General features: G+C 40.6%; 1 protein-coding gene across 5 annotated transcripts in view; it reads left to right on the top strand.

Moving 5' to 3' along the window:
- LOC118220537 (neuronal-specific septin-3-like) overlaps positions 1-25384 on the top strand; it is a 66854-nt gene that overhangs the window by 37653 nt on the left and 3817 nt on the right. For all 5 annotated transcript variants that reach the window (XM_035404357.1, XM_035404361.1, XM_035404360.1 and 2 more), the window contains 7 exons: positions 5224-5430; positions 14237-14365; positions 19915-19996; positions 20349-20486; positions 22090-22207; positions 23244-23339; positions 23750-23846. In XM_035404357.1, the coding sequence (XP_035260248.1) occupies positions 5224-5430; positions 14237-14365; positions 19915-19996; positions 20349-20486; positions 22090-22207; positions 23244-23339; positions 23750-23846 (867 nt within the window). The remainder of the gene's footprint in view (positions 1-5223; positions 5431-14236; positions 14366-19914; positions 19997-20348; positions 20487-22089; positions 22208-23243; positions 23340-23749; positions 23847-25384) is intronic.

Consider the following 25384-nt stretch of genomic DNA (forward strand, 5'->3'; position numbering starts at 1 on the left):
ACAATTATGGCAAAATTATACTGAAAGATAATCTAGATAAAATTCAAAATTTTAAGATTCCAGATGAATTGCCTGTTCTTTTTTAAAGTTGGTGATGTATTCCCAGGGAAGAAGGAAGATGACAATGCTTTATTTGTTCCAAAGTACTGGAGAGCATATTCATAATGATTTGTCCGTGGTCCAGTTATTGATCTGCACCCCCACAGTTGTTGATTGATAATATTGATGGGGATTTAAATAAAACCAATCCCCTGAGTATTATGGTCATTTGCTGTTGTGCAGTGCAATCAATACTTGTGTGCTGTGATGTGTAAACCTTTTTAAGTTCTAAGAATTGAGAGAGGATATGGTGAAGATGTTGCCAAGAGCAGATAGCAAAGATGGGCAGGGTTTTGGAAGCTGTGTAAAGGCTGCTCTCTGTATCCCAGGCTGGCCTGGTCACACCCAGGAGGACAGTGACCGCCTTGTTCCCTTGAGTGGATCACAGCTACCCTGTACATTTAATATACTGGGGGCATGTGTGTGGATATGTCGCTGTGTATGCCTGCGTCTCAGCCAGTGAGGTCACTGGTGCCGCAGTTCTGTTGAGGTCACTGCAGTGGCATGGCCTACATTATGCAATATAGAACAACAGTTAAAGAGAAGTCTCAATATGCATCATGACCACAGCACCAAAAAATTAACCTTGTACACATTAATGTGTATTAGGTGATTGTATTTCACAGAAAAGCATGCTGAAACCATTGCCATGTTGGCAAAATCATAAATCATAATTTAAAACTGTAAAACATGGTCGCATTCAGAGATCAGCATGAACTGGTCAAGACACTTGACTCCCTGCATCTTTTCTGTGCCTATCTTTTTCATGACAAAAAGCAGTCTAGCTTTGGAAGGAATAGCCCCCATATCTGTTTAGTATATCAGTGTCTCCATGCTGATTTTCCTGGATTGATGCTACATTTTCTTTTTTTCTCATTTACTACCCAGCTCTTTCATTAGCTCATCATTCTCATGCCTCCCTTGCATACAGTATGTCCTGCAGTCTAGTGCTCTTGTCCAGTTCCCCGTTTGTCATGCCATCAGACTGCTTGTTCATCTCAGCTGGGGCTTGTCTGTACTTTGCATACACTTGTTTTGGTGTCTGTAGAAAAACAAGGCAAGTGATTCAGCATGTGTCGCTGCTTGGTGGCAAGCAGAGCAGGCCTTGAATTATTACAAGGTCTTGCAGCATATTTGTCTGTTCTAATCTGTGCTCATGAAATGGCTTAATTCCCCTCCCGCAGTCCAGCTGTCTAAGTGAATTTCCTATCTGAGAGTTCATTATTAAGTGTACTGAGCTTTCAGTAACTGATTTCCAGACTTTACAGGTCCTTTTTTTCACTTTACCCAACTGTCAGTGGAAATCTTGCTTGTAAATAAAGTTGCATGCAGTAAAGCATTAGGCTACTTGCTTATGTCTGCGCTAGTTGGAGGTATTACTCAAAAATGAAGAAATGTCCTATATCGCAGAAGATACAAATAGTTAATTTATACATTTGGCATACCACTGGCCTGATTTTGTCATGACCAGCAGGCTGTCCTGTGGTCCAGTTTTCCAAAAACTTTTAATGGCTTGTTTTTAAATTTTTTATTTTTATTTCCCATCTTTCCTCTGTGTCAGTACAGCTTGCATCCCCTCCCCCTCCTCATCTCTCTCTGCCTTTTGCACCCCCCCCCCCCACCCCCCCCAGTTCATCCAATCATCCAACCCAACCCCCAAAACTCCTGCTGCTATGCTGGGGCCAGTTTTTACAAAAATGATCAAGAACAAAAAGAGCTCAATCTGACTAACAGAGAGGGGAAACCTTTTGAGATTACCTTCCTCCTCTATCAATTGGCTGAATATACAAAATGCATTTCTTTATCCACAAAAATAAGGAGGTTGTTAGAAGGTTCAAGTGGATGCAAGTGGACACATTTGTTCTAAAACAGCAGGGCACTAGAAGTAGCTTACTTACTCTTAATTACTTACAAATAGTTTTTACTTACAAGAGCTACTTAACTACTATGTCCTACCATCCTTTTTATGTAATAATATGGTGGCTGTGATCTATGGCAATGCGACTGGCTCTCACAGTATGGCATGTGGTTTTATGCCTGTCTTGGGGATATGGTATAGCATGGAACTGGATTTTTCAGAAGCAGGTGGACTGCACCCTTATGGGTAATGGGTCAAGTAGTATTGTTCATGTCAGTGGCCCTGATCAGTAAAAAACATTTCTTCAAACATAGCTGTATTCAGATCTTTTTCTTTCCAGGAAGTCTCCATAATTGCCCCACTGTAATTACCTGACCTCTGTAAAGTCAGTGATTCATGTGATGATGATGAATCTTATGTCTACTCTTTCTACCACTTATTCTGCTAAAAACTAAATTTCAACACACTTTCCCAAGCTTAAAAAATCATAAACAACGAATGTGAGTAGAAAAGACTCACTGTTTTTATAATGTACACTCATCTTACGAAACAGTGAGGAAGTCTTCTGCTATTGGTAGGTGTATGACAGTTCTGTCATGTTGCGCCATACAAGACCTGCAGTAACCTGTCTCATTTGGCACAGTATCAGGACCAGGTATCAGAGCCTCAGAGTATCAGGGCCACAGCAGGATTGTGACCGCCACCTAAAAGGGTTCCCAGATTGTAGCTGACCCGTGACTGCTCAATTTGGATAGCCACAAGTGTTGTATTTTTATCTTTGTACCAAAGTCATATACTGTAGCTACTGCAGCTACAAAACAGGAATACACGCTTTACATGAGGGGTGAATTCATTTTAACTGTAGTCAGGTAGAATCATGAAATAATGCAAAAATTAAACCAAGCTGGTGGATCATGCAGCAAGCAGAAAGTCCTATGGACACAGACAAACAGGGAGATGGAGGGAGGATTTTAAGATACCACTGACACCAACACCATAGGATGCAGCTTTGTTTCTGTTTAAAGATAAAAACTTTGGTGTTAAAGGCATTTGAGCGAGGGCCAGAGAAACACTTTTGCAGAAGTGAAAAAGAGCTGAATAAAACTGTTTGCGTATGTAATAAAAATACCAAGCAATGTGTTGTGGTGAACCTCATAAAAAAGCAACATTATTGTAGCTTTGCAAAAGGTGTATTTGGAAAATTTCATGAGTTGATGCTCAGTTTGTTGAAAGTAAGCCCAAAAGGCAATTTAAAACTCATCAAGAGGAAATCAGCCCATGTGACATGTTCAGAAACACTGATTGTGTTTGAAGATAAGCATTTTATTCTTAAATAAAGGAAATCCTTCTTGTTGCTTTTAAGTTTCCATGTGGGCCCATGCCAGAAAATGACAGGATGTATCATTTTTTAAGGGCAGAATATCTAGTGTTCTAGAATATCAGTCTTCACCTTTCAACAGCTTTTACATCACTGTGAATGCTTCAGTTTTATATGACGTGCATGGAATTTGAACAATACATTTAAGCTGTCAGAACAACTTGAGATCGTCCATAGACAGGAAGTCGGTCGTTTTGCCCTTAATTGTCTTGGTCACACATCCTATTCTTTCCTAGTATTGATGAATTCCCTTAGGTAGTAAATATCATACTTTGACCCTGGCACTGTTTGAAGACCCATGCTGGTTCCCTGCTCTGCTCTGAGGACCACAGCTTGGAGACATCGGAGTCTAGGGGTCACTTTCCTGGCAGCCCCTAGACTGCAGCACATCTGATTAAGCCAAAGGCAGACAGCTCTTGGAAAGCAAAAATCATTGGATATGTTTCTGAGCCTCTGCCAGCACTGGGCTTCATGCGCAATAGACTAGGGATATGTGGAACATGACAGCTTGTCTCCACATATGTCCGAGATTATGGGCTAAGAAGTACTTGAGGGGATCTCTCCTCTGATCCCTGCCTGTTGCATCTACCTGATTCCTGACTTCTTGTTAAATTCGCTAATAAAATACTGCTTCAGTGGTGCTTCACTGGAATTGTTGAACAGAAAGTGAGCTGCCCACATTGGGCAGCTCACAATGTTTTCTATGTGGAGCTCCATGCCTGCACTTTATTTGCCTTTAAATGTAGGCCTGTTTTGTAATTGAGCATCTGCCACAAGATTGGCTGTAATGATTGTGCCGTGAACCTCAACAGAACTTTGCTTAATTCTCTGCACATGGTAACATAACAGAGTTGGAAATTATTTGAAGATTCTAATGGATGATAATCAGTGGTGTGTTTTTTTTTAGATTGTCATGGAATCAGCCTCCACTATTATGCATCTCCTTTTCCCATTTGTACCAGCAAATCTGAATCAAATCACCGGTTCTACAATTCATTCTTGTTACTGAATCAGGAATCTGCCATTCCTCATCACCATTATTTCTTCTTCAGTCTTCTACATGTACATGTAAAATGTGTGACTGTTTGAGACCAAATAAAAATGGAGATGTAGATTTTAAAGAATGGTGTTGCTCAGAATGGTAATGTGATTCAATAGCTGTTTTGTTGAAAGCATGTTTAATCAGTCTCTCAGGGGTGCTCATGTGTCAACAATTCAATTTCCACTCTAAACTGGGTTCCTTGGGTTCTATTAGTCTAGTAACACCATGCCTTTTAATATGATCTCAGGCAACCATGCACATGGTCAAAGGAGCATTGCCACAGTTAGCATTGCACTGTTGATGCCTGCAAAAACAAACCATGCTATGAGCTTAACCAAATCATCTGGTTTTTGTGCGAATAGCAGCATTACAACTATTTTGTCTGGAACTGTACGACCCAATCACACTCAGATTGACTCAACTTGGCACATAGGCAGTAAATTAACCTGTTATGTGTCTGCTTTCAATAAGTAACTGGAAATTGACATCTGGTTTCTTGTGTAGTACTTTGCGACGACTATAATGTGTACACGTGTGTATTGTATTGTTAATTTATTTCAGTAGACTGCATGACAGAAACATGGTGTCCTCACAAAACAAATTTGCTGTGCTGATTTAGAATTTATTGACAGATCGGACACACCAAATTAAAATAATAATTAATGGTCATTCTAACTCATTTTGAAAGTACAAAGTACAGTTTAATCAATTTTAGTATTAAAACAAATACCCAATATAATATTTTGAATGTAACTTCTTTACATGCACTTTTGGATATTAAGCGCTATTATGATCCAGTGGATCCATGGCTCTGATCTGACTCGCCCCTGCTTTGTTTCCCCGCAGACGTGTCCCAAGGCCTAGAGCCTCAAGTACAGATGGCGGAGACGGAGGCGGAGCCAGTGGAGCAGCTCCCATGTGCCAGCGGGCCCACCGCTGATGGCCTCATCATGGGCCGCAGTCCCTTCGGCTACGTGGGCATAGAGGCCGTACTGGACCAGATGAGACGCAAGGCCATGAAGACCGGCTTTGAGTTCAACATCATGGTCGTTGGTAAGTAGTGCAGCATAAATAGCTGTCAACCAAAGTGTACGTGAGAGCTCATTTTTAGCATATGAACTATAACCGCACTCCTATATATTTGTGAAGTGGGCAAAGAAAAAAATACTCTACTGACACACAAATGGCGGTGTGGAAAGAGAGAGGATTTTTTGAGCTGTGTGGCTTTTGAACAATAAGGATGTTTTTTATAATGTCAAAGCAAAGATAGTCAAGACCACACTGGGAGAACAGATAGTTTGGTCATGGGCTGAACACATGCATGAAGCCTCTTGTGTTTTTGAATCTTAATCTTCATAAGCAGTAGGGAAACAGACTCCGTTACACGATACGGTAGTTGTGGTTTCTCGGGACTGCCTGAGATGGGCGAACGGAAAGCTCTGTCTTTACACAGAGGAAATTGAGAGGCTTGAACAGGAAGTGCATTGGGATGGCATGTGCACTGGGGTAGAATGTATTTGCTGTGTCTTTAATTATCAGTTGTCATAAAATAGTAAGCTGTGTGAGGAAGGATATTCATCCTGCACAAAATTACTGTTTACATAAGGTAATCTGGCTGTAATTACGCAAAGAAAGTGTTTCATATCAAACCCTCTTTTGTCTTTGTCAACAGTAGTATTGTAGATGTGCGTTTAATAGCAGGATCTCCAGTTCAGTAGGATCTATGAGCATGCATTGGCCAACTTTGGCTGTCAAAAAACCTCACATGGTGTCGGCCGGTCACAGTCAACTGTGGGAGATTTATAGGAGGATGCCATACAGCGATCTGCAGTAGAAGTGATTTAGAAGTGGTCTTACTAGGTTGCAGTGACGTTTTGAATTACAGAAACAGTAGCAGTAATGAATACACTCTAACAGCAATTCAGTAAAGGCTATTACACAAGTGTTAATGGTTTTCAATGCATGATGACTGTCTCAAAATAAATGCTTTACTCAAGAAGTTACTCAAGACAGAATTCTCCCCATGCTTTAAAAATTAGCCTTAAATTAGATTATCTTAGCTGTGGAGTTGTTCCTGTTTTCATAATTTGCATTTAAAAATGCATTGAATCTGTGTAAGTATTGCTTACCTAATTTTATTAAAAGGAGTTAAGATTAAATAACAATGCACATGCTTGCCTCAATTTGATGGACATAAAAACTGTCAGAAATGTTAAACAGCTGAAGTTGGGCAGTCATTTGGCTAACATTCAGTAGGGAAGGTATCACACATAAAGTTCAGATATCATGTTGTTCACCAATTACTGTGTCAAAGTGGAGGACTATTTTTATTTCATCGTCCTGCTTGTATAGTTGCCTGGATGAGAAAAAAGGTGTTTTATCATAATATGATTTCTCCATGGTGATACAAGACTTTTAGTGTTGATTATGTGTTACATGGCATTGGTGTTATATTATACTGTTGAGATTGTCATAAATTATTTAAGCACAATGAATAACAGAATAAGTAAGCTTTAGTGTGGTAGAATACATCATAGATGTGCCTACCCGTAAAAAAAATAGAATAAAAATCAGAAACAAAAACCTTTTGTGCTTCAGACATATTCTGGGATATTTTGAAAAATAGCAGTTGTTTGGGTTGAAGGTATTAGTATTGTTCTGGCAAGAAACGGAGAGGCATCTCCTCCTTGTTGATACTGGCTGTCTAAGGGAGACCAGATAACTTTCACTGCTTCTCGTTGGAGAGCTGTGGGACATCTGCCTTTCTGACAGGTCCCTCCTGCTGTGACCTGAACCAATCACAGCCCAGCACATGCCGACTCTCTCATGCTGCCATGGCCTCTCCCAGGCTACCATCTGCTCCCAAAGGGAGATGGTGGGGGGATTGTGGTGTGATTTTTATCAGATTTACAATCCAGGTTGTACAGTGAAGCTTGTTTGGCATGGACACACTCTGGCTAAGCTAGACCCAGTTTGTATCCTGAGGTGACCACAGGATTTATTTGACAAGTGAACAGACTGAGGCCTCAGCAATAGGCATTCAATGTAATCCTGATCTTGGCAATAGCTACATATTGCTACAGCTGCCAAATAGTCTTTGTCCTTTTTTCTGCTGGCTGTATAATGTTCCTGGTCGCCCAATGCCTTTTTCCCCCCATTTCTAAACCATTATAGCTTTCATTAAATGATCATTACAAAATTGCTTTTTTGACATTAGAGACAATGAATATACATTGAGCACATTGACATTAAAGACAATGAATACACATTGAGTGCATTTAAGTCTGGTCTTTCTCAAGATTGTGCTGTTGTTTGTTATGGTTTAACAGTAACTGTACTAATCGCACAGTTGTGTGATTATGGCATTGCACTGTAGGTGCAGCACGTCTATATAATGTAATGCGTGGAGAGGGAAGGTCTCTTTCAGTATCCCAGCCTATGTCTGCTGTCCTGTCCTCTAAAGCAGAACACAACTGTTTCTCCATGTGTTGGCCAGGGAATCCTGCATAATATGACTCATGCTCTCCCAGAAACAAAAGAACAGAACTTGTTTTCTTTGCAGGAGGTTGTGGAAAATGTAACTCATCAGTGCTGCACTGCCACAGAAGAATTTATGTTTGAATTTGAGAAAGAATACTCAAAGTGAACTTTCAATTCTTCCTACTGAAGGCCAGAATCACATACTTTAATCAAGAGCAGCAAGCACAGTTATAAGAAAAAGCAGCATGCTTTCCTGAATCCCTTCCACCCTCAGTGAGTGATCAATCATGTGCTGTTTTGTGCATCCGACAGTGGAAGGCAGTGGCCACTACAGAAGGACCTGCTATAATGATTTATTGGCCTTTAAACAGAAGGTAAAAAGCACCTCAAAGGGGGGGAAAAAATTCATGATTCCTTGAAGGCACTTTTTATTGTCCAATGTCAGAAAGCTGGAGACCAAAGTGTCTTCTCTGAGCTGTTAAAATGCTCATATACAGCTGAGTCTCAGGAGGCCTGCAGCTGCCGTGGCTCCACCATGGGCTGGAGACTGTAACAGTGTCACAATCTCAGGGAGAATTTTAACGGCTTTACGCTTTCTCCTGAAGAATGTCTCTTTTTTTATTTGTGCATCACTAAGGTAGTATTAAAAATGAGTGCTGTTTCGCTATGACGTTTATGACCATGTCAGTTCTCAGAATTGATTTTTTTTTTAAATGAGGTGAATTAAATAAATTGAAATATAATTACGATCTGTAGTCTGCCCTTTGTATATTTGCCACATCTTATTTCAGCAGTATTGATAGACGTGCATTACCTTGTACAGCTTAGCACCAATACAAAACCACATTTCATGTTCAGGAACCAGAGCCAGGAGGCAGTCCTGTTTGCATGCTGTGACTGTCCAGACAGATGTGACAGACAGAGGGGTTTATGGGAGTCTTTCATCTTGTTTAGCACTGAGTGATTCCAATCACAAATTTACAAGTTATTTCTACCACTAGTGCCATAAATGTCTTTTTCCTGCTTTTGGTACAATGCTTTTCGAACAATGATCTTGAGCCTAGTTGCCCATAGGTATTCTGGTGTTTCATGTACAATAAAAAAAATGCTCGTGCATATGTATGTAAAGGAAGTTATTTAGATCAAAATGTGCTTTGATAAAAAGTGCTTCACTCCTGAGGCTCCTGTTAATCTGTGGGAACTGTGCTGACTGCTGACAGGCCAGACCTGAGTCCTGTGAGGGGCTGATAACACCAGAGGGAGAAATAAAGGCAGGTTGATCCAGTTCATAAAGAATACATTACTTACTTTATCGTATGTCGATATGACTATCAGCAGTCATAACGAGCAGATCAAAGGAGGGTGGTTCCATTTAATGTCACATAAATATATAACTGGACAGTAATAATTAGTGCATTTATTAGAAAGATTAGGTATTGCTGCATAACTGTGTCTTTTAGTTCTTGTTGTTCAACTGTTGCTATGTTCTGTGACAGCATTGTTAATGTCCAAATAATTTTTTTAAAATTGCATTGACTTCTATATTATGTCCTCAGTTATTTGTAAAGTTTCATGATACAATTTTCCAGTGTCAACCAGTTGAACATGTAAAGCTAGATTTATGTTAATGGAACTGGAAACAATGACTTAAGTGCTTATATTTTTATATTATCTATTTTTTGGAATCTGAAACACTTTGAATTTATCCATTAGTAACTATATTATAAAGCCCTCTGTTGCTCTGGATTCATTGTAAGTAACCACAACTGTAATATATTAGGCTGACACCTCCCAACATACAGCAGATACGCGTGTGGTAAAGCAGGAGAATAGCTGTGAAAATGCTGCCTTCGTCTGAGGATGTTTGACTTCTCCTTTTATGGAAGCAAACTCGCTTTGCTGTAACTCCATCTGTCACCAAAATCTTTTATGACATTTCTTCTTCGCAGGAGCATGGAATTTATTAAAATATACTTTCTCGCTCCTCCTTTCTCACAAATTCAGTCACACGCAGACACACAGAATGCGTTTGATTGTCTGTTTTAGGGCAAGAATTTCAAGCCCTCTGGCAGTCCAGGGGTGCTGTGGAATCTCTGTGCCTGAGGTGTTTGTGATGGTTGTGACAAGAGCGGTCTCCGTGAGCCTCATCAGGTGAGATGTAATGCCTGTGATAAATCACATTCCCCGAGGCTGGACCATTAACCAAACAGCGATGACACATACGCTCCTTCCTTCAATAATGTCCCATGTGCAACGCCCTGACCCCAGCAAACTGATTGCCTGACACATGGTTATAATTTTGTCCTACACGAGGCCTGTTGTTCACACTGCACTGAGATGTGAAGCCAGACCGGAAGATCAAGAGAACTCAGTTGACCTTAGTGCTGAAATTATGTCCAGTTTGATTTGGCTGCTTATTGAGCTGTGTGTAGTTTATAGGCTGTGAGGAAAATTGTGTTGATTTAGATTATGTGTAGCTCATGGTAATGAATGCTTTTTGGACAAAGGTGAAGGTGATCATGTGGTTGTCTCTGGCTTTGTTTCCAGCTGCTTGGGCCAGAGGTTATCTATAGTAAGAACTGTCAACACCTTCTGGTCACAGACTAAACAGTGGTAAACAAACAAAAGGTAGTAAAAGAGGAGGGGATAGGTCAGTTTAATGCAGTATGTGCTCTTTCCATCCTGCTGTCATAAAGCTTAGGTCAGTATGGAACAACTCTTCCCTTAACTTTATGTAGGCTTGTAGGGCTGGTTGAAATGTGGATAGATGTCATTTTATGAGCTAGATACAATGACCTGCAATGTCCTGGAAAATTGTCTCTACTTTGCAAAATTGTAGTAATTTGGCAGAACAGTGCAACTTTTATTTTGGGGATTGGAACAAGACAAAGTATCAACTGGGTGCTTCATCATAATTTCTGTTGTTTTCCATATAGGCTCAAATTGCACCATTCCCTTTAAGCTGTTAAATAAGTACAAGCTCACCCCTCCACCACCAGTTTGTCTTGCCAGTGCTACAACCAGTCCCATCAAATTCAAATTTTTCCAACATTAATATATGCCGTCGTTTTAAAATTAAATTGATTAGAACTGAAGTAACATATTTAAATTGCTTATCATCTTAAATGTACTGTACATATTGGATGGAAAACAAGCTTTGACAAATGGTGCCGATGTTCATAAGTAATGCACTCAAAGACAAATACCATGGTTCACTCTTCACAAGACGTTATATTTCACATGTTGAAACTGGTTGTGTTATGAAATAGTGGAAGAGGATTTCCTTTTTGTTCTTCTGGAGGCAGAATTCATCTATAGGGTAACTTCACCACAGTTATAGAAGCACCAGTGAAATGACATGTTTTTAGAATTGCAATGTTTGGCAGTATGTGAAGTAAATGCTTATCAGTGGGTCTGTGCGTCACACATGGCTTAACCTAGTAGGGATAAAGAAAATGTTCAGATTGAAGTATTAAACTGTGTGGAGAATCTGCATATTGCACATTAGGTGCTTGGTTGGTACTTCACTTTTTTCAGTTTGGCATCCCATGCTGAGAAATGTTGTGTTTAGAGAACTGTAGCTGCAGTTACTGTAAAAGAAGGACATGAATCAGCATGTTGTTCTGTGCAAGCCAATCATCTATTCATAGAGTGCCTTTTAATTATATACTTTTCTGCAAGCAAAACATGTAGCGCGTCTCCATTCACAGTTTCAGAATAATAGTCAGACTATGATATAAGAGCTAGATCTGATCACAGGTTCACTCAGTGATTAGTTCATTTCAAAGATACTTCTCAGTGTTATACTCGATTGTGAAAAAGCTGAAGTGGTGTACATATGCTATACCAGAAGCATTTGAAATCTGTAAGGCAAATTATGGTCCCTCCCAACCCCTGAAGTTGACAGACTGAGGGTTAAAGACATGCAACTCAGCCATCAACTAACTGAGCAGCTCAGGTGAAGTCTCGTTTCTCAAACATTACGCTACGCTGCCATTCAGCAGGGTGTTTCACTGAGCTAAAACTGCAGAGCTGCATGGCTGGGCAGGACATGGAGTCCTGTTCGGGCAGGATAGCGGCATTTCCTGACTACAGCAGATACACACAGGATGGGCCGTGAGACACATTGGAGTGGGAACAAACTGACAGAGCCGCTTTTGTATTGTGGGAATATAGGAAGCGGCATGTTGTAGGCAGGAAGTGGATAGCACTCTGGACCTCTCGGAGTCTGGACCGAGACCCACGCACATGAAACGTGTGCACCCACAACATTCGGGTTGGCTGGGATTTGAGTCGCGCAGCTGAGACCGGAAGGGCAGGACCTCAGTGACCTCTTGCTCCTTACCGCTGTGCCTCTTGCCATCCCCTGCAGGCAACACTGCTCCTCAGTGCCATCCAGTGCCGTGTGGAAATGATTACACCCACCCCCATTAAAGCCCAATGCTTAAACCTGCTCTGCTCTTCCTTGTGAAACACTAGATGTTTTTGCTTGAGGGCTTTGAAGGAGAACTTGACTTTTAAAACATTAAAGTATATAACATGTATCAAGTACCTACATGCCAAATTTTCAATCAATCAGTTTTATCAATTCCCTGGTTTCCCCTGGAATGACAAATGGAATGATTTAGGTGATGTTTGAAAGTCTGAAACATATACTTTATTACCTGTTTCCTATCAGGATATTTTATGCTTTATTTTAGCTTTCATGTGGCTTGATGAGCCAAAGGCTTAGTAGAGATCAGAGAGAGGTTTAAATGCAGTCATGTGGAAGTGAGTGCTTGCATGACTCAAAACAGCGAATACCTGAAATGTGCTGTAGTCTCCACCCGGAAGACTTCAGTTTGTCAAACGGATTGCAGCGCGCTGTCTGCCCTTGCTCAGTGACTGTTGACTGTTGTTGACTGACAATGTCTAGTCAACATCCTGCTCAATAACTGAATGTACCTATAAGTAAGCATTGCTGTATACACATATTCATGTATGTCATAAATGACCTTACTCAAAGACTATGATAATGCCAGACAACCTCATAATGACTCATTCCCAGCTGAACATAGCAAGATTTGGATGGATTGGTGTCTGATTTTCCTCTTTTGCCATTACTGTTTTAAATAGCAAATGCTTGATATTATTGCATAGTATTTTTGGTTGCAAGTCAGATAAAAAATAAAAAGAACAGGCCCACTTTTACGATTATTTTTCTGTGTCATAAATTGCACATCACTGGCTTTCTGTAAAGTGTAAGCCCAGCATAAATCAGTCAGTGCTTCTGGTTATGTGGCCAGTGATCCAGTGGTTAGACATGAACAGTTCTGCACTGTCCATCTTCATCATCTTTAGCGCTGGGGGCCCAATCATTTTGTTTCATGACAGCTCCCTCGGGAAACTGTGTGTCTCTATGGTGATAAACGAACAGCAGTGACAGCTGACATATGGTCCTCCCTGTTGAAAAGGTGCCATTCATTTCATATCCAAGAAGCCGAATGCTGCAAATTTATGGATTCTGGATTGGCTGTGTTGAAGACAGGAACAGTGTCAGGAAATGTTTTTTTGGAGTGCTGGACTTTGATAACTGAATTGCTGCAGAAATAGTAAATATTATTCTTTGAGGAAAATCATAGAAAGGAGATCATGTAGACCAGATTATGTTTATCTGTGAGGTGGAAAAGTTTAGTTAAATATTTACCTCCAAGCCTGGAATTTCACTTTTTTATATTTGTTGTTTTTTGGAAAGTAGGGAATTATCTCACACCAGCCTTTACATGTCTTATTAGCCAATGGCCGACCATGCAGAATGCTATCTTCAGCTTTTTCTGGCCTGGCTCCAGTTTTTCCTGCACCAGCCACCCCAAATCCTGGGTTAACACAATGAAATAGAAGTAGAATGTTCTTTCCCTTTGTCTGAAGTTCAGTGCCGTGCTTCTTTACTTCAGCTCCAATGATAGCTACCCAAGGATGCATTACCTGTGTAACCAGGTACTATATCTCACCTTATCACACCAAGATCACAGTTTTGTCACAAATCCCAATACCTGACATGTTTTTTTTTTTACGTTCTGAGGCCTGAATGGAATGAACTCCATGACACAAAGTAAAAGCAGTTATTCTTATACGGGATCTAGAGCAGCACAGTTTTCTTGTGGGACCTGGCTGATTACAGCAATAGTAGAGTCCACTGGTGTATTGGAGGACAATTCAGTTTCTGTCCAGTCAGCTGACCGGTCAAATACAATAGCATATTGATGTGTGTTGGATAAACTAGACAAGATCGCACAAGTGTGCGAATGCTGTTGTAGTCACAGTAAGATGCCGTGCCAGAAAGTGTAGCTTTTGTATCATTTGTGGCAAACAAAAGACCTTTGACTTCTTTTCTCTGCAGGTCAGAGTGGTCTTGGAAAGTCGACCCTGGTGAACACATTATTCAAATCCAAAGTGAGCCGGAAATCTTGCACACCAAATTATGAGGAGAAGATTTCTAAGACTGTGAACCTGCAGTCTATCAGCCATGGTAAGTTTAATTGAATCGGCCACCCCTTCTTTAGGCAATCTTATTAACTCATTTATATACAATGGTAATTGCACACTGCTAAGTATGTGCCATATGTTTTAACCTGGCTATTGAAGCTGGCATTAAATAAAGTGCTAAAACAGTTGCCAACAGTTATTACTTGCATTACTTACATTTTTGTATATCTAGCTGGGTTGTTTATTGAAGCAATTCAGGTAAGGTACCGTGGATCAAGTTAAAATGAAAGGGCCTCACATCAAAATGGATCCTACAATCCACTCTGCCACAAATGGACATTCAAAAACTGAAACATAGTATGACTAAATAAAACCTAAGACAGAAAAAAAGATTTGAATAATTTTATCTCATTGGTAAACCTGGAGGTAAGCCAGACCTTGGTGAGCATCTGCTCTCAGAAATGTAGAGCTTAGATGTCTGAGAAGCTGATGGCTTAGAAGTGAAAACAGCCCTGCTGCTCAAAATCTAAGAATCCCACTTATGTTCCTGGAGGCCAATCCTATAGCTATCATCATGTTGTGTTTCAGCATGAAGAAAGACAATGGGGCACACAAGCCCAGTTTACACCCCTCATCCAGATAGCGATCCGGCAGACACTTCCCCCTTTCTCTCTCCCTGTGTGGTGAGGTTCCCTCTGACAGATCACAGAGAACAAGCTTATCACTGATGCTCCTTGCTGCAGACAGTTCTGACTGAGTTATCTGAGCAAAATTCCTGCCAAAGACCCAAAAATCAGCAAAGATGATCAAGCGATACATCTTATCGGTTTGCCTGGCTCTCGACTTACTGGAGTAATGTCAACAGGAAGCAAAGGCTTTTAGTCAAAGCCATAAAGTCCTCTATTTTTCATGTGTATTTTCTCCTGGAATTTTTCTATCCTGTGACTAAAAATATTCTGTATACATATTTAAAAATATTTTTAAAAAATCTGTCATAAAGACTTTTTAAATAATTAATAAATGTATTCATAAATAAATGTTCTATAGGCCCATGCAATCCCATAGACATAATAAATGCATGCAAATGTCATCAACTCCTTTTTTGCTGGTTGTGGGCAGTACCCATTGGAGAAATATTGCAAACCTCAGAGTAAATATGGAAGCTGGGTGACCATTTCATCAAACGATACAATTTCTTACAATTAACTTTTATAACTAGTTCACACCCACAGAGAAGGGTCCACCATGCATTACATGGAGAGTTTAAATTAGGAAATGTCAGTGCTTTGTGAAGTTTTTATGTTGTTATGTTCTGAACAGCACATAGAGTACTTACAATGCCCTCATATACACAGATAAAGAGCGTTGATTTTCTGCTTTTATTCAACATGCTAAAACAGGCATGAAAGCCTTTTGATCTTCATTGTGTTTCTTGAAAAATGTCACCATTGCATTAGGCTTTCAGCAATATTATTTATTTTTAGCCCACTAAAACTATTCGGTAATGAATGAAAACTGAAATTATGGGAAAGTTGGTTGGGCAAAGTAAGCACAAAATAAGTCATCTTTACCAGGCTACTTGATGAATGTGTCTATCCAAATGTTATACAGTGTGATTCTCCCCTCTCAGAAAAAAAGATCACTGTAATCCCATGTTACACTATGTGAAAACTGTGCTCAATGCTCGTATTTATTTTACGGGAGTGTAAATCAATGTGAGGATCAACAAGGTGCATAAACATTCAACCTTTATTATTTTGAGATTACTTTGTGGTTTTCAGACAAGGCTACTGTTCACTGTTTATTCTTGTATTCATATTTGGTGTTCAGTTGAGCGATTATTGACTCAGTAGACTATTGCACAATTATATTATTCCCTGTAGGCATGATGAGATTGAGCGGTGTATAATTTATGTCATGTGTCATATAAAAAGTTTTGCGCACCCTGAGTTTGGCCTGTTCCATGCACACGATCACTGTGGGCGGAAAGGCTTGCTACGTAAACCACCCTGGGGCGGTGCCCTCCAGCTCCATAGCAGAGAGAGAGCTGTTCTAACCTGATGTCAGTCAGGGCTTGTCAAGTTAAAGAGGCGGCTCCTTGAACAAATCAACAGCGTTTCTCTCATTTTCTGGAGTGAACCGTTAGCGGCATGCAATTAATCTTTTAGCAGGGCCTTGTCTGAAAGGTAGCAGGCCCAAACATGGGGTTTTGACTTGCCCCTGGGGTTCAGTAACTGGAATATGATTTCCGAGCTGGCAGAGATCTGGTGTGAAGCAGCAGTGTCGGCCCTTTTGTCTGTATCTTAAAGGCACCCGTCACTGAGCACCGCTTTTTGATTCAAAGGAATCAATGCGTTGGCATTGGTAAGAAGCTTCTATACAGGGTAGCATGCCCTTTGAAGGCTACATTGACACAGCAGGAGACAAAGCCACGATTGTTTATTTACATAGCACCGTAGGTTTGTTATAAGGAAAACTCTTTTCATATCATGTGTGACCTGGACACTGCCTTATGTTTACTCTTTGACTGATGCTAAATCCATATTTTAAAATTCCCTTAGGGTTCTCTAATAGTGATTTAGCTACTTAACTTTTACAATTAGACTTGGCAGAATAGACGTACATTAGATGTTTTGATCATAAAAAGATTTATAAATAAAACTCCATCCATCCATTTTCTAAACCGCTTACTCCTCGTCAAGGTTGTGGGGGGCTGGAGCCTATCCCATCAGACATTGGGTGAAAGGCAGGAATGCACCCTGAACCAGTCACCAATCCATTGCAGGGTGTAAATTAAACTTAAATAAAAAAGTTTAGATCTGGTTATGAAAGTCAGCTTATTTGTGTTTAGATGAAAGTCATATTATCACATGGCAAAAATTGTACATATTTTCGTGTGTGTGTGTGTTACATATACTGTATGTACTCGTTTCAATTTATTTTTGCATGCAATCTGCTCCAACCACTGCAGATCATTCTGACCGAAATTGTCTAAATTCAAGAAGCCATCAAATTCAGACTCAGGAGAAGGTCTAAACTGGATTCTTAGACTTTCTGTGTGTGCTTCTGTCAGTGGCTTGCCTGTGAAATGCCATGGCCTGCTCCCAGAGTAGAGTAATCATTAGAGGCTGAGAAGACTGGGTGAAAGGCAGAGGAGAGAGCAGAGACATAGCTCACTATCTGTAATATGACACCAGCTAGGTGTGGCCCTTCCCTCTGCATTCCATGAGTGCCGTTCAGGTATTAAGGTAAATCCTATCCTTATCCCGCTCTGGCTGAGCTGTCAGAACAAATCTCCAATGCTACCTGGCGTTCTGAGTCCTGCTAAGAGCAAACAAACAAAAGCTACCATGAGGGGACTTTCAGTCTGCTATTTCTCTCAACCTGAACCACATTACAAGCGTAGGTTTGTCTGTAAATACATGCATTACAAGTGAGTCCCAGTTTGAATTCGATGTTCATCTCCAAATCCCCCAAAGCGGAAATCTTACTGTCTCATATCCTCTCATAAATCTCTGTTCTACTTCACTTTCTCATCCCTCAATTAACATTACGAGCACTGCAAACCTGACAACTGCTTTCACTATGTCTAATCCAAATGACTTCTCCTTCACACTGCACACAAGTGCATGCAATAAATAGCTGGCTTCCGGGAGTGCGAGCATGGCGTGGCTAATGTGGGATTGGGTGCTCTCCTGTGAGTGTGAAATGGATTGTGTTTGTCCTCGTAGGTTCCCTGGCATGAATGTGGGGCCATTCTAGGGCCGTATTTCTGTCACACCGTAGAAAAGCAGGTCCAGGTTCCCTCTCGATTTATGCCTGTTCCCTATACATAACCTTGTGAGGAACAGCGTTTATGAGTCTGGGACATAAAACAGGCTAACCTGTAATTGCATTTATTCCCTGCCATTATCATAAATATGTTTCAGAAATTCAGAACACATCCAATTTTGCACACTAAAATATATCTCATCTGTCTTTTCGGATTGACACACAATACATTTACCCTTGTATAACAAGTTCATGGACAGAATGATTCTGTTTGAAAACTTGTTTTAACCTGTCTATTTGATGAATTTGTTTTAAATTGTAAATACAATTTGGCCCATTCACTTGACCCCCTGAGATTTTATGGTAGTGAGAAAGGGAACCATCTCTGTGGCACAACACAGTGTCACAATTCTAATCACTATTAAAATGGCTTATTGTAAATGTTGCTCACAAAATTTTAACCAATAGAATTACAATTCTGTGCACACTGGCTACTAAAGTAAAAATAGCTTACACTCATTTTCATCTTTCAGTTATTGCAACAGGAAATTGCTACAGAGAACCACAGGTGTATGTGTATAAGCGAGTGTAGAAAATGTCCACCGTTCCTTTACTAGGACTTACAGTAAGTGTTATATTTATGGTAGTTCCGCATAAATAAATACATCTCAACTTTTGTCTGTGACATAGTCATATGGTCTAACTGGCACACATGTTCTCTCTGCTGCCAGTGCATCTGCAGCATGAAAGAGTCTGCAGGGACTTGTTTCAGAGCACGGAGCAGCTTACTGCTGCAGTTAATCAAGCACAAACACAAGACAACATTTCACTGCGCAGCTTTGTTTCAGGGCCAAAAACGAGAATGTGAGAAAAGGGGAAGATACAGCCGGGAGCACAGGCAAGCTGAATGCCTCCTCTCTTTAAAGAAGAACAAAAACTGCTCGCTGCAGGTCTGTTGTCTGAGAAGATGCGTTTCCTCCCGGTTCAGAGGCTTTTTACACATGTAAACCAGAGGTCAATCTGGATACCCTTCTGATCTCAACACAAGTCTTTAGTCCCACAACAACTTTTTTCTCTTTCCCACTCACCTCAGCTCAGGGTACATGTTATGAATCGGTGTGTATCGTGAGTTCAGGCAGGCATCCAACCCTGTCCATCCGCTGGTGTGTGACGTATAGGCCTCAGGCTGCACCACAGTCCAGGCTGTGAACTATGGCGCCCTTTTGACCCTGTAATTGATTAGTTCTTCAGATCAGTTGTAAATCTGCAGCTTTGACAGAGGCCGGATGGAAAAGCATTTTGTGTGCGACACCTTTACTGAACTGTCAAAGGCCCACTGCCCGCATAGCCTGTTTCATTACTTCTGCCAAATAAAGATGCATGATTCTGTGCTGGTAGATTGCTGTGTTTTGGATGTGTTTTGGGTAGCGATCTTGAATATGCGCAGAAAGAAAAGAGTGCATAAGGCAAACACAGGGAGCAAGATCCCTGTGGCTCTTGAGTGAGATCTCTTTGGTCGATTTAAGTATATTTAACTATATTAAAGTATATTTTAAGTATACAGTTTTTTTCTGTGGTGTTAGTGGGTTAACATTGTTTTAAAATCAGGAGATCTTTATAACAGCTGTAAAAGCAGCCAAGAAAGGATTGCCCTGGGCCATAAGAATGTAATGTGCCTATAAGCATTAGTAGTGTAGATAGTGACTTATCAATACTGCCACCTAGTGGAGTGTTTATTTCTAAAATGATCTTGAGTGTATCTTGAAAATGGTTTTAAATAATTTTCATTCATAATTCCCTTGCCCCTTTGTTCCTCAACAGTCATCGAAGAGAAAGGAGTGAAAATGAAGCTTACTGTGATTGACACTCCAGGTTTCGGAGACCAGATAAACAATGAGAACTGGTAAGGCAGTGTAAAAGCTCCTGAGTCATGCACTCCTGAAGTAGTTGGAATTGATTTTCTATTTTTAAAACATATTCTGTGTATGTATGCCACCCCAGTGTAGCTATGGGGAAAGTGAGACTTTGTGAACCAAGACTGGGAGGAGTTGTTATGTCATTGTGAACTATGTGATTTGAAAGAATTTTGTTTTTAAGGAATGTTTTTTCTGTGAGGAACAAATTATTTAGATTTGTTTATATGGCTTGTTGATTGGCAGTTCACTATCTCTTTTCCCACTGTTGGGTCTAAAAGCGCCACTGTCCCATGCTGGCCCCTCTTTATTAGGCAATACAGACTTGTGCTTTTCTTTCAGTTGGGAGCCCATAGTGAAATATATCAATGAGCAATATGAGAAGTACCTGAAGGAAGAGCTCAATATCAACAGGAAGAGGCGAATCCCAGACACTCGTGTCCACTGCTGTGTGTATTTCCTACCCCCCACCGGACACTGGTACGTAGCTCTCTCCAGCCACTACTCTAGACATGCACGGTTCCTGTGATGTAACTGTGGGAAAAAAACCAGGACTGGGACTGTGACAGCTTAGCTTCTGTGCTATGGAACTGTGATTTATGGAAACACTTACCTCATGTCACACCTGCTGGGGATTGCACCAGTCCACTGTAACAACAGAACTGGAAACCGCTGCAGAGGTGCGTCAAAGTCCCCTCTGCAAGTGTAAGGTCAGAGGTCTCAGGTCAGACTTGAACACCGGGGGTTAAAAGTGCATGGAACTGTTGACACACTTTTTTCAGTGCTGAATGGATTTGAAATGCCTCTCAAAATGACTGTTGACCTCCACTGTCAGCAGTTAAGAGAAGGTCAGATGGTCTAAGTGCAGGTCAGAGTTAGGGAAGGCTTTTATTCTCATGGCTTTCCAGGTCTGGGAGTGTGGAGCACCTTTACTTCCTTAAGCACCTTTCTGGAAGTCAGGAAACACCTGCAGTGTTTCACACAGTTGTAATAAAGATAGCCATAAAGTACATATAAAGTCATTTGGAATACTTTTCTCATCTCTGCAGAACAAATAACAGATTTTTGCTTTTGGTCATTTTCCATCTCACATCAGCAAGATGACCACAATTTTATAGTGTATACACAGGCAGAAAAAATTACAGACCTACCGAATTTTATATCTGAGCCTTGCGCAACCTCCTACAGTATATATAATATTTTTGTTAAATACTATGCTGTCTTATAATGCAGGCACAATATTGGTTTGTTACAAGCAAAAACAAGGAAACTTCTTAATTCAACAACCTTAAGGATATGAATATATAAAGAAGAATTTATAATTGAATCTACATTGACTGAGACAATACAATCTTATAGCCACAGCTTGTATAACTGAGGCCATCAATCCACTACATTGTAACATATAGAATGGTATACATGCTATAAAATAACATTATGGATAACCATAATTGTGCTGTTTATCCATTATGAAGTATTGCAAATGAATTTAAGTACAATCCACTTTATAATTAAATCGATATAATAAAAGACTGTGTCACAACCTGCAAGATAGAGATGCTTTAGGGATGTTTAGGGATGTTAAGTCCATTATTTCTTTTGAATCTAAAAAGACAATTGGAATCATTGTTGTGCTGATGTTATTTTAATATCCATTGCAGCACTGTCAGTCCTGCTAAAAATACTCTGCAGATTGCATCAAGGATTTTGCTTTGGGTCATTGGATATGTATTTTTATGTTGCCATGGCAACTTAAGACGTCCAGATTTTTTGCAGCAAAAAATTCTGCCTGCACCAATCAGAGACTGTTTAAATAGAGAGGACAGGTTTAGCATGAGCGTGACAGGGGGCTCCAGCTGTCTGCAGAAAAACCAAAAAGCTGCTGCTAGATGACAGCCACCATACGGGTCCATTAATCAGATGTGCACACATGCAGTGGACTGAGCTATCATCAGGTAGCAAAGCAGCTTTTAAAAGCAGCCCTGCTGCTGACCAATAGCAGGTGACTTCAGCTCTGTTTGCGTTTGCGTGTGCAATGCTGTGCTGTGTTCATGCATTCATTCGTAATTCTGCTCTCTGATAGGTTACGTCCCTTAGATGTGGAGTTCATGAAGAGGCTGGGTAAAATAGTGAGCATTGTCCCTGTCATTGCCAAAGCCGACACACTTACCTTGGAGGAGAGACACGAGTTCAAACAGAGGGTGAGTAGCCAGAGTGGGCTAACGGGGTTTAAGGCGGTATATTTCCACCATTTTGTCTTGCGCTAGAAAATTTCACATGATGATGATAATGATGACACTGGCCATCATCCCCATTCCTGCTTTTCAAGAAATAATTAGATCAGAGATGTAACTTTCTCCTCTTCACCATCTCCGAGCTCCTCCAAATTGCTTCTGCAAACTTCTTCCCTTATGGAATTAATCCCTTATTAAAAGTGATTGCTCTCTGCCACTGAACTATTTTGAAATTCCACAAGTTAAATAATGTAGAAAAGTGTAGACTAAAGTGCCCAAGGGGAGGGGAGGGGAGGGGACAGAAAACATGAAAAGTTTTAAATCTTCTGCCAAAGAAGGCACTTGAAAGGAGCCTGTGTGGTTTTCTCCTACTGAATGACCAAAGCTCTCTTAACCTTTGACTTTCTCCACTAAGTACAAAATACCAGGAGTGGGCAATTATAAAGTTGCAAATGCTGTCTGTGTGTGACTGCTAGGGGAGTGGACACACACACACACACACACACACATACATTCCAGCCAAGCTTGCCTGAAAGTGAAATTCAAATTTAGTAACTGGCCAACGAATGACTTGATCAGGATAAAAGCAGTCAGCAGCCTACAATAAATCCCCTTCAACTGTGGGATTATTGAGATGATGTAATAAATCACTTCATTTGTTTATTTTTTCATAAAAGGCCACTCAGTTCCTGAGTGCATAAAATCTTAACTGCACATTAAATATGGAACATCCATCATTTCTATTCACTTCGCTGACATATCTTCCCATGCACCACAGTCTGCTCCTACCATCCCCTATCTGCGTCACTAAAGCAATGGAATACATAATTGGTATAAAGTCCCTCATTTAAATGAACATAACACACTGACTGTAGAGTTATGTTAGAATGAAGATTAAAAAAAAAAAAAAAAAAAAAAAAAAAAAAACTTAGAGATTAGGGATACAAACGCACATCTAGTGAATGCATAAGCATAAGAATCTGTCAAACTTGTTTCACTACAGATTCGACATGACCTCCAGGCCAATGGAATCAGAGTGTACCCCCAAAAAGAGTATGACGAAGATGCAGAGGACAGGATACTGAATGATAAAATCAGGGTAATGCCTCACTTCCATAAATCAGCATGACAGCAGAAGCTAGAATAATATTGCTTTGACACATTACTAAGGTGTTGGTTTTGACACTGTAGCTTCATAATCCACTAATGTATTATGTATTTCATTACCTAATGTATTACCTTAACAGACACATTTTCAAGAGAAACTTAAATATAGTAACAACTTTTTACATTAACATTTTATCCATTAAAACAGCTGAATATTTTTTTAATGAGCTAGTCTCAGACTTGAGATTTTGCCTGAGGTACCTGGCTACACACTACAAAATTACTACAGTTCCACCTTGTTTTTGTATACATATTTATCACATTTCTGCAGGTGTATTTTCCTAAAATGATACTGTGCAATTGTTGAATTGTACCCTAACATGTTATGTGTGCAATTTGCAGGAAAAGATCCCCTTTGCTGTGGTGGGAACAGACAAAGAACACCAGGTGAATGGAAACAAGGTCCTGGGGAGGAAAACAAAATGGGGCATCATTGAAGGTGAGTTGTCCTGAGAAAGTATCTGAGTGAATCTCCTATAAAAGTGCCTGTATTGCTGTACCATAATCTCAGACTGGCCTTTTTCCAGCATGAAACTACCACGGAGCAATTAAAATCCTATCTGAACAGGTTTGAGCTTGCATATTCTACTGCAGAGTATCTGACTGTAATTTTGACCAAAAATCCCACAACTATCTCTCTATTCTCATTAACTGTACACCCCAAGTCCCCTTTTGTTAATTCCCCATTCCTATTTAAGCAGCATTTGGCTTTAATTGGTTCTCCAGGCTCTGTGCTGAGGGACCTTTTGCTGGCTTTTGCTCCACAAAAATGACTTCTGAGAAAGGTTCTTCAGACCCCTGTTAATGTTGTATGAATAATAAAAAAAAAGTGGTGGCTGGCTATGCTATCAGCGATCTACAGCACAGCTCAGTTGTGTTTACTCTAGCGAGACCTGGCCCCGCCAGCCCAGCTCAGCTCTTAGCTGCTGGACACCAGGGTGCAGTTAAGGAGCACATGAATCACCGGCGGCCATGCAGAGCGCTCAGGGTGTGCCACTCTCAACGTAAACAGCGGCGTGTTTTTTCATGCTAAGCCTTTGCAGCAGGGCAGCCCCTGCAGAGCGAGCGGCCCGCTTTGTTTACCCTCCCCGTTTCCAGCGCCGTCATTAGTGTGATCTGTGGGGATGTCAGTCCGCCGGTGACAGCAGGACTGAGTGACGTCCCCTTTGTTCAGGAGGCGATGACAAATCGCGCCTCCCCTGCGGAGGACTGGGGGGGACTCGCGTGGCGGGGCTGAAGCCTCGCTCCAGATGCAGCTGCCACTCAGCTGCTCTGATCTCCACAGCTGTCTGCTCGCGTTCCCTGCAGGAGCGACAGCGTCTCTCCCCGCACAACGACAGCGGCGCACCTCCTGCTACTAGTGAATAAAAACCCAGATGTTAGCTACAGAGAGGGTCAGCTGTAAAGATGAAGCTCAAACTCAATTAAGTCAATCCAGCCAGACAAATTGCCTTTTTTATTGCCTGAATGGGGTGGGATTCTGGGAGTCTGAGTGGTGCTTCTTCTTGGGTTAATGCAATGCAACGTTTTGTGTCCTGTATGACAGCTGTGGTCTGAGGTAGAATTGGAACTAAAAGCTTTACCCCATCAAACGAGGCCCATTGGCTGATTGCTGATATCAACATATGTGCTGTTTAGCTTTGTCTGAATTGTAAAGATGCTGACAATAGTTCCAATTCAGAACTATAATTCATCTTTGTCTATAAAACCAAAAACTCTGAAAAAATACTCATAGCTCTCATACTTGAATTTATAAAATTATTATTGTTGCTATTTTGTTTTTTATTTATGTGGGCTTAGCAGTGAAATTGAAGGTATACTGCTGCTTCTTGGGTGAACTTGCTTTTTACCAACAGCTTAACCCATAACCATTCGCTACATATTGTATTATCTGTTTCCTTAGTTAGATTCTCTGTTGCAAATCCATTCACTGCTTACAGAGTAATCCAAGAAGCAAGTTCATACTCATTAAATTTA

This window comes from Anguilla anguilla, chromosome 2, assembly GCF_013347855.1.
Source record: "Anguilla anguilla isolate fAngAng1 chromosome 2, fAngAng1.pri, whole genome shotgun sequence".
NCBI classification, from domain to species: Eukaryota; Metazoa; Chordata; class Actinopteri; order Anguilliformes; family Anguillidae; genus Anguilla; species Anguilla anguilla.